This window comes from Petaurus breviceps, unplaced genomic scaffold, assembly GCF_028583685.1.
Source record: "Petaurus breviceps papuanus isolate PSGF00001 unplaced genomic scaffold, PetGlider_PUasm1.0 90630, whole genome shotgun sequence".
Taxonomy (NCBI): domain Eukaryota; kingdom Metazoa; phylum Chordata; class Mammalia; order Diprotodontia; family Petauridae; genus Petaurus; species Petaurus breviceps.
The window spans coordinates 2,529,159-2,539,544 of record NW_027187291.1 but is presented as its reverse complement, the minus strand read 5'-3'; the positions used below and the strand labels follow the sequence as shown (position 1 = coordinate 2,539,544).

At 42.5% G+C, this 10,386-nt stretch overlaps 1 protein-coding gene and 1 pseudogene across 1 annotated transcript in view; both read right to left on the bottom strand.

The window, feature by feature from the left end:
- Positions 1-535: 535 nt before the first annotated feature.
- Positions 536-10,386, bottom strand: part of LOC138143210 (beta-1,4 N-acetylgalactosaminyltransferase 2-like) — a 50,426-nt gene continuing 40,575 nt past the window's right edge. The window contains 3 exon segments of the mRNA XM_069064454.1: positions 536-772; positions 4,321-4,461; positions 8,445-8,632. Coding sequence (XP_068920555.1) covers positions 536-772; positions 4,321-4,461; positions 8,445-8,632 — 566 coding nt within the window.
- On the bottom strand, positions 6,412-8,167 carry LOC138143157 (alpha-enolase pseudogene; annotated as a pseudogene).

The window sequence follows — 10,386 nt, the reverse complement described above, 5'->3', positions numbered from 1 at the left end:
AAAACTTGGTAAGAAGATCATCACAGAACCAAGTAGGAAAAGCAACTTTTTAAAGATTCCATGTCTTCCTGGATTAAGGCATTCTCTTCCCATGCACCACCTCCCACCTCCCATGAATCTATAATAAGTGAGAAAAGTTCTCAAGAGTTGATTTTTTTTTTTTTTTTGCTTTTTGGAGGGCAATTGGGGCTAAGTGACTTGCCCAAAGTCACATGGCTAGTTTTTTTGTGTTAAGTATCTGAGGCAGGAACCGAACTCAGGTCCTCCTGACTCCAGGGCCAGTGCTCTATTCAAGAGTTGTTCTTGAAAGGTCTAAGAGATCTCCCACCTCGCTATTGTCTGAGGTGGGATTTGAATCCAGGTTCTCCTGACATCAATTTTGATGCCCTTTCTACTACATGACATTACTTTAGTTTGGATTGGAGTACTTTTGAAAACTGCCTCTGTTTTGTAGTAAAATATGGTGAACAAGGTATCTCTTGGAAGAAGAACCAGCTGCTGAATGTGGTTTAATCTGAGGCTACTCTCAGTCTCCTCATCCAGCCCCCTTACCTGTGTGTGCCACCCTCTGCAGTCGGGGATCAAATCCAACTCTTTGAAGGCTTTTGGTGTGAGCCAGGAAGAAATTGACAACACCACTGGTCACCACACAGCTGGGAAAGCCATCCAGGGCCTGGAAATGGCTGGACCTCTTGTGTATGCAGGCCCCATCCTCACCTTGTTCCATCAGTAGCTTAAACTGGAACACATTCCCAGACACACTGCCTCCAACCTGGGAGCAGGTAGGGGAAGAGATCAGAGAAAATCTGCATCTGATTCAATAACCAATTTGCCTCTCTTGGGAATTGTTCTCATGTTGTATTCCCATGTTGAATTACTCCCCACTGCCACCCTGCCTTCCTTCCTCTTATATGACTTTACCCATCTACCTGTCTACTCCAAGACCTCCGTTTTCTTCCTCCCACTCTCTTTCCACATCTTCCCTCTAGAAAAGACAAAAACTTTTTTTTTTCTGTTGCTACTACATTGCCCAGACCATGGTGATTGCTTTTCAGTTTCAATCCCCTGGGGACTACCTCAGCACCCTTAGTCTGAACTACAAGGACAAAGTTCTGAGGTTTCCAGGGACCACAGAATCATAGAATCTCAAGGCTTGGCAAGAGCTCAGACAGCACCTGCTTTGCTCTTCACCTGAGCAGTTATAACCTTTATAGCATCTCTAACACGTGGTCACTAAGGCTTCTGTTCAAAAATTTATATTGATGGAAAACTTACTACTTCTCAAGACAACTCATTCCATTCCACCTTTGGACTGCTGTAACTGGAAGGTTCTCCCAATAGCAAGCCTAACTTTTCCTCTGTAGCTTCTCTCCATGGCTCCCAGCTCTGTAGCAAACTCCATTATCTGTAGCAAGAAGCCTTTCCTGGTGGAGCTTAATGCTGGTCCCTTCCTTCTGTTGATTTCCTCTAATTTGTTCTGAAAGGATTTCGTTTGTACAGAGCTGATTGCTTGCTGTCTTCTTCATTAGACTGTGAGCCCTTTGAGAACTGGAACTGGCTTTTTTTGCTTGTCTTTCTTTATATTTTCATCACTTTAGCACAGTGCCAGTACATAGTAAGAAGTTAATAAATGCTTGGTGACTTACTGGCTTACACAATACTAGCTTGACTCCATCTTCAGCTTTATCCAGGCTGGCCTCCCTTCTGTTACATTAAAATAGTATTAGTGACTTACAGTAAAATAGTATTAGTGACTCCATTTTGCCTTTATCCACCATTTTGTGAAGCTAAGTTTCAGCTGCTTGTAAATCATCTGATTTAAAAGTCATAACCTGCTCCCAAAGGTCACTTAATTTAAGGAATGTCACAAAACCATTTCCCTTTCACCTCAATGTCTCCCAATCCCCTCCACCAATAAGAAACCAGGTATCTCAATCCCTATATTCTTCACTCCCTCCAAATTATATATTAACTTGTAGAAACCAATGGTTGATGTCCTTGGTGGACTGAGAACCTTGGACCTGACTTGTTTCTGCCACTCATGCATTACTTAATAGGTCATTGTTTGGATGGAATTTCTCAGTGTCTTTATTCCACCATAACACTTCTCTATCCATTTGTATTCTCAGGGAACTCAACTGTGTGTTAGCACAGTGGGGAAAGCAATTCACCTGAATTGTTTTTTGAGGAAGGGAGAGGACATGGCTGTTGCTTTGGGAGTATGTATAATCAATGTTTTCATCTCTTCTTGGCATATCTTGAGCTAGAGTATTTAATCAGGAAGAAACAGCTGAAATTTTCTGACATATTTGAGATTCTGCCAGAGCATTTTCATGTGAAAAGAGGCAGGGAATAAGGCAGGTAAGACTCTGGTTGCCACTAAGTTATAGAGGTGTTTGGGTCCCCAGGCCCTTCAAAATGTTGCGTGTTGGAAGGTATCCAAGGTAGTGGGTTGTATTTTGTATACCTGATGCTGTAGTGATATCATCATCATCATAGCCTAGCATTTATATAATGCTTTATAGTTTGCAAAGTGTTCTACAAAGATTTTGTTTTATCCTTACAACCACCCTGGAAGTTAGGTGTTCTCATTGCCCTTATTGTACATATGAAGAAACAGAGGTAGCTAGAGCTTAAGTGACTTGCCCAGGGTCTCCCAGCTGAGGCTGGTCCTTCTGATTGCAGGTCCAGTCCTTGTGTCCTTTGTGTCCTATGGTGCCACCTAGCGGTACTAAATGGTCCATTGCTTCTTAAGGTCCTCTATGGCCTGTAACCAGTTCATATTTTCCTTTGAAGCTTTTGGTGCAGGAGTTCTGACTTCACTGTCTTCCTCCTGTTCCATGTTTTGCTCCTTTTTGTCCCCCAAATAGGAATCTAATGTTGGAATCTTCTGTCTGCTTTGTTTCCTTTGCCTGGTCATGTCACCCCTCAGTCACTTGACCCTTCCTGGGCTTTTTGCCACAGACAGGGGAGCTTGGTACCAAATGCTGGGGTTTTCTCAGCTGCTGAAGGTATTAGATAGGTGCCCTCTCTGAGGCCTCCACATACTCTGGAGACATACCCCAGGACCTCCACCCTAGACTTCAATCCAGATCCAAGAAGGTTAAAGCAAAAGCGATTACCCCTCTGACTGGTGCTTGGACCCCTACAGTCTGCAGGCCAGGAGCTGCCATGTGGTGGCGGCTGTATAGCTGCGGTGCCTCAGTGGCTTCTCCCTCCAGAGGATAAAGGTGGGACCCAAAGTCCACACTGCACTGACCTCTCACTTTGTCCTTAGCATCTATGTGTTGATAATTCTGGATCGCCACAGCTGCTGCTGATCTGGGGTGCCTCCAGCCTGCGGCTGGTCAGGCCCGCCCTGGGGCTAAAGCCTTGGTGTGGGGCTGGGCTTGTCTCCCAAAGCACTGCGCTGGCCAATTCCTGCTGGCCTGCCAGGCTGTCCTCAGTGGGAGGTTACCTTCTCTGTGTCATTTTGTGGGTTCTGCATCTCCAAAGTTTGTTCAGAGTCCCCTTTTACATGGATTGGAGGTTGTGGGAGCTGGAGCCCAGGCAAAGTCCTGTTTCTACTTTGCCATCTTGACTCTACCCTCTCTCTTCTACCTATTTCTTAAGGATTATTAATCAGATAAACATTTTTCAATACAATTCTGAAAGTCATAATCATCTACTTCCTCATGGCTTGATTGGTCCATTTCTATCCATGTCAGCCCTGTGCCTATTTTCTTTACTCTCCTCGTGCCCTCTAAAATAACTGTTTTATTGTTAATACAGTATCCTTTATACTATACATGCCCCTTTATTTCAAAACCTCTTTGGATATAATTTTTATTTACTTATATGTTTGCTTATTCTTTTCTTTTAAGTAGAATGTAAGTTCCTTGAGGCCAGGGACCATTTTGTTTTGTCTTTGTATTTCCAGAGTCTTGACCAGTACATACCTGGCACTTAGTAGTGTAATAGGAATGGGAATTTGAAGATCTTCCCTGACCCTTACCTATTCCCATTACAAGTAGATATTTGGTAAATGCTTGTTGAGTTGAAATGAATTTATCCACATCCCATTCGGGTGAGGTAGGTACTGTCTCATTTTAAGGACAATACTGAGGCACAGAAACATTAAATTACTCTCTCAAGGTCTCAAGATGAATCTGTGATGGAATCAGAACTCACACACAGTTCTTCTGACCCCACTTGCAGTTTAGGGATTTCACTAACAAGTCAAAACTAGCTGAATCTACCCACCTTCCACATTGCGCACCCTTCTTCCCAGACTTCAGTGGGGGGAGGGGGGGAAGGGATGACACAATAACTATTTCTTACCACATCCAGCTCTGTTCTCTCTAGGACATCTACCAGTGTCTCAATCTTGGTCATTTTTGTGAAAAGAAAGTCATCATCCACCCACAGCACATACTTTGTGGTAACCTGAGACACAGCCAAATTCCTGCCAGCAAACCAACCCTGTGAATGAGAGGGTACATGGGTCACAAACTCAGGTTCTAAAAGAAAGCCTGGACCAGGGATGATGATGTCTACAGAGTTTAGGTCCTAGACATTGGCTGAGCTGGCAGAAGAATCATAGGATCAGAGATATAGCTCTGGAAGGGACCTCAGAGGGTGTCTAGCCCAACACAACTAGAGATAGCTATATGAACATAAACATAAACACTCTTTATATAAATAAAATCAGATTCAAATAATTGGAGAAATAGTCATTGTTCATAGGTAAGTAAAGTAACTAAAGTCAATATAATAGGAAAATGGCCACTTTACCTTAACCTATTTCCTCAACACCCTTCCAATTATACTACTAAAATTATTTTTACTGAGTCAGAAAAAAAATAATGACAAATTTCATTTGGAAGAACAGAAGGTCAGGAATTCCAAAGGAACTAAGTGGAAAAAAAATGTAAAGGAAGAAGATTCAGTAGTGCTAGATCTTAAACTATATTATAAGGCAAGAGCATTGTTGAAGTATAAAATGGATAATATAAATTATTTTAAATGAAAAAATTTCTTTATAAATAACACCAATGTAGCCAAGATTGGAAGGAAAGAAGAAAATTGGTAAAGGATTTTCATAGACAATCTCAGATAGGATAGGATTGTCATGAACTACTGCTATGATATAAGAAATGATGAGCTGGTTGATTTAGAAAAATATGGAAAGACTTGGACCTGTGAAGGAAGTTGCTATTCACCTCCAGAGAAAGAACTGACAAATAGAAATATACATAGTACATGTGGTCTTACATATATGTATGTATGTATGTCTATGTTTATATATATTTGTGTGGATAAAAATACACAGCAGAGAACAAAAGAAAATCTAGAAGGAAGCATGGAAGAGCTGGGTTGCTTTGAAAACAATGTGTAGGATTTATTACATAGGTTTTTGAGAAATGGAAATTTATTGTTTTATATTGAATCTTCTCTTATATTCTGTGTGTACATGGAAATGTTCTTTTTTTTCTTTTCTCATTTTGTATTTAAGTTTAAAAGGAATAAACTTAAAAAAAATGATGAGCAGGATGCTCTCAGAAAAACCTGAAAAGACTTACATGAACTGATATAAAGTGAAGTGAACAGAACTAAGAGAACATTGTAACCAGTAGCAACATTATGTGATGACTAACTTCGATAGATTTAGCTATTCTCAGCAATACAATGATCCGAGACAGTTCTGGAGGTCTTATGATGAAAAATAATATCCACCACCAGAGAAGGATCTGATGGAGTCTGGATGCAGATTGAAATAAGTATTTTTAAACTTTGTTTTTCTTAGGATTTTTTATTTTTGGTCTGTTTTTTCTTTTATAACTTGACTAATATGGAAAAATGTTTTGTATGACTGTACATGTATAACCTATATCAAATTGCTTGCCTTCTCAATGAAGGGGGAGGGGAGGGAGAGAATTTGGAACCCAACATTTTTTTTTAAATGATGTTAAAAATTTTTACATGTAATTGGAAAAATTAAACATTTTAAAAATAAAAAAAGAAGAAAAGTCTAGCTAAAAAAAGAATTGTAAGGATTGGGTATGGTAAATAATCTTTGATGTATGGATTCTCTGTTCCTTTGGAGAAAGGTTCTTTCATCTCCAAATCCTTCTAACTCTTCTCAGAGCCCAGGGGAAGGCATAGGTTTATCTTTGGGCTTAGAGAAAGGGTAACTATTAAGGCTGGAGCTATGTCCAAGCAAGTAGTGATGCTCTCCGTTGTCAGCAGGCAGATAAAGGAATAGAGTGAGAGGTAAGCAATGGAAATTAGTCAGGTTTCCATCTTGCTCCGCTGACACAGGTCTTCCCAGCATCTCTCTAGATTTGGGCTAAATGGGCATTGAAACCATGAAACATTAGATACCCTTAGTCAAATGTCTCGACCAAATGAATTCTTTTTTTTGGGGGGGGGGTGTTACTGAATACTTTTATTCTGCACATAGAAGCCACTAAGGATCTGGCCTGGGGGCTCATTGGGGCTGCATCACAAGTGTATGGCTTCACACATCAACACCAGGGTTGGGGGTGAGAACAGGTCACTCTATCCCAGTCACAGGATGACAAGTGTCTGCTGACAGAGAGCCTGATGATCAGGAAGTCTCTGGTGTAAGACAGTTCTAACGAAGCAGTGAGAACATCACAGAAAGGTGGAGGGGGGAGGGAAGTTAAGCAGCAGAGGCCCCTGCCCCCAAAACAAAACTGATCTAGTACTGGTGCTGCCCATTCTTAGGACAGGAGCTGACTTCTACAGAGGTGCCTGGCGCCTGTGAGCTCTTGGGCCTCCTGGCCACAGAGCTTACTTGGCCTGAGGGTTTCTGAAGTTCCGTCCAGCATATTTAGCCTTGCTGCCCAGCTCTTCCTCAATTCTGAGAAGCTGGTTATACTTGGCCAGACGCTCAGATCGGCAGGGGGCACCAGTCTTGATCTGCCCAGTGCAGAGACCCACCACCAGGTCTGCAATGAAGGTATCTTCAGTCTCCCCAGAACGATGGGAAACCATTACTCCCCACCTATTGGACTGGGCCAGCTTGCACGCCTGGAGAGATTCGGTCACAGAGCCAATCTGGTTCACTTTGAGTAGGAGGCAGTTGCAGGCTTTCTCATTCACAGCCTTTTCAATGCGCTTGGGATTGGTCACTGTGAGGTCATCCCCCACCACTTGGATGCCTGCAGTAGCCGTGAAGTTCTTCCAAGCTTCCCAATCATCCTGGTCAAAAGGATCTTCAATAGACACTACTGGATAGTCCTTGATGAAGCTCTTGTAGAGGTCTCCAAGCTCAGAAGGGGAGATGTATCTGCTGGGATCATCAGGAGACTTGAAGTCCAAGTCATATTTCCCAGAGCGGAAGAATTCTGAGGCAGCAACATCCATGCCAATTACGACCTTATCAGTATAGCCAGCCTTACTAATAGCATTCTTTAGCAGGTCCAGAGCTTCTTTATTCTCCAGGATGTTCGGAGCGAAGCCGCCCTCATCCCCCACATTGGTGGCGTCCTGTCCATAGTTCTGCTTAATCACACTCTTCAGGTTGTGATAGACCTCAGCTCCAATGCGCATGGCCTCCTTAAAGATTGCTGCTCCAACAGGGAGGATCATGAACTCCTGCATAGCCAGCTTGTTACCAGCATGGGAGCCACCATTGATCACGTTGAAGGCTGGAACTGGCAGGATGACTTCATCATTGCCTGCAAGGTCAGCAATGTGGCGGTACAGGGAGACACCTTTCTCAGCAGCTCCGGCCTCACAAACAGCCAGAGACACTCCCAATATGGCATTTGCACCAAATTTAGATTTATTCTCAGTGCCATCCATCTCTATCATTAATTTGTCAATCTTCTCCTGCTCCACAACATTCAGTTTCTTGCTAATCAGGGTCGGGGAAATAGTTTTATTGATGTGCTCAACCGCTTTTGAGACACCTTTCCCCATGTAGTGGGTCTTATCATTGTCTCGCAGCTCCAGGGCTTCATGGATACCAGTAGAAGCACCGCTGGGCACAGCAGCTCGGAACTGACCTTTTTCAGTGTAGAGATCAACTTCAACAGTGGGGTTTCCACGAGAGTCGAAGATCTCTCTTGCATGGATCTTGTAAATAGACATGTTGAGTTTCTGGTTAGGGGTTCCTCCGCTGGGCTCAGAGAACAGAGACCGAGGGCTCGACCAAATGAATTCTACAAACGAAGAGGAGGGACCCTCTGGTTGGCCACATCATTAGTACAGATTTGGGAGTGATCTTTTACTCAGACTACGAAGGGTGGTCAGAGGAAGGAAAGGACCAGCGCTCAGTGTTAGAAGCAGAGTCTTCAGATTGTTCTCCCTCCATAATCTTAACCTTGTACCTCAACATACAGGCATCTATGTTATTCCCCCACCCATGGTGGGATTTGGGGCTATAGCTCTCCTGCCTCTTGGGAATCCAAGAGTATGGTGCCATGGATCTGTACCTTTCCAAAGGGCATGATGTAATGCTCCACATAAATATCATCAATCTTTTCTGGCTTCTCACTGTCATCAGCCACAATCACAGTCACATCTGGGTAATACTCCCGTATACTCTTAAGTAAAATCTGGAGTTTGTGGGGACGGAGGAAAGCCTTAGTAGCAATGGTCACAAGGTTCCTGAGTTTCCTCTCTGGAGAAGGAAAAAGATAAGAGAGTCCAATGTCTTTTCTGCTGTACATCTCTTCAGTAACCCCCATCCTCCTGTGATGGTATAATTGGAAGACCACTGGATTTGTCCTTACTCATACGATGTCCATCTCCCATATCCATGCCTTTGCACTGCCTATTCCTCATGCCTGGAATGGCCTCCCCACCTCACTTAAGCCTTTTAGAATCACTGGCTTTCTTCAAAGCTCAAGTCAAGTGTGACCTTACATAGAAGACCTTTTCAAATTCCGCATTAGAATATTAGCTGTTGGAACGTCAGGACCCAGTGCCTAGCACAGTGCCTAGTATATAGTGGGAGCTTCATAAAGACCTGTTGGTGGTCTCTTCCTCTTCCCCTCAGGGCCCCATAATTCTTTATAATAAAGTATAGTTAAAGGAATAATGGGGCAACTAAGTGGTGAGCCTAGAGTCAGGAAGACCTGAGCATAAATCTGGCCTTAGACACTTACTAGCTTGGTGACCCTGGGCAAATCACTAAAAAGTTGCAAAACTAAAAAAGCACATAAAAAAAAGTCTGACATTTTATGCAGTATTCCACTATCCATGGTCCCTCACTACTACAAAGAAGCAAGGGAAGAAGATACCTTTTGATATCTTTGGGGCAAGGTTTGCTTATTATAATTCTGCAGCTTTCAATTTTTATTTTCTTCTTATTGTTCATTCTGTTAGCAATATTGTAGTCATTGTGTATATTATTCTCCTGGATCTACTTAATTCATTTTCCATAAGTTCATATGTCTTCCTGTGTATCTCTGTAGTCATCAAATTTATCATTTCTTGCAGTATAGTAATATTTCATTACATGAATGTATTATAGTTTGTTTTGCCATTCCCCAATTGATAGGCATTTGCTTTCCAGTTCTTTGCTACCATGTATTTGATCCTTTCTTTTTGTCATTGATCTCCTTGCGGTATATGTCTAACAGTGAAATCTTGGGATTAAAGGATATGGATATTTTAATCACTTCCTTTGCATAATGCCAAGTTGCTTTCCAGAATGGTTGTACCAAAATACAGTTCCTCCAACAATTCACTAGTGTGCCTGTCTTTCCACAATCCCTCCAACATTGACTATTCCTATCTTTTGTCATGTGTACCAATTTGCTGCTGGGAGGTGAAATATCAGAGGTTTTTTTTTTGCTTTTTAATATATTTATAGATATAAAATTAGGCCTCCAACAGTAATAGGGAAAGGGATGTCACTGCCGCCAAACATACATTTCCTTAAAAGTAACAGAAAAGTTAATATCCTTCCTATCCCACTCCCTCCCCCTATCCTCATCCCTCTCCCCCACCTCTTTGCCACCCTGTTTTAGGTGGTGAAGTGGAAGATGAAAGAAGAAGGAAGGGGGCAAAATCAAGTACAAAACACTGTGATATGTAAAGGAGGACAAAAAGGGGAAGAGGTGAGTGGGACGGTTGGGGCTCAGAGGTGGGAGTCCTAGCAGGGAGTGGAACTACCCTGAACAAGCAGGGAATCGGGAAGGGGAGAGAAAGGAGGAGAAAATACAACTTTCCCAGGCTTTAAAAAAAATAGAAAAAAAAAAACCTAAACCAAAGAGGGAGTGGCCCCTCCATTCTTACTCTGGCTTCATGGTGCTGAGCAGTCAAAGATTCCTTGGTCTTCTCCCGAAAAGAAACAAAGGAGAGGAAAAGTAATAGTGCCACCCCCCCACAAAAAAAAACCACACTAACACAACAGGCTCAAAAAAAAGA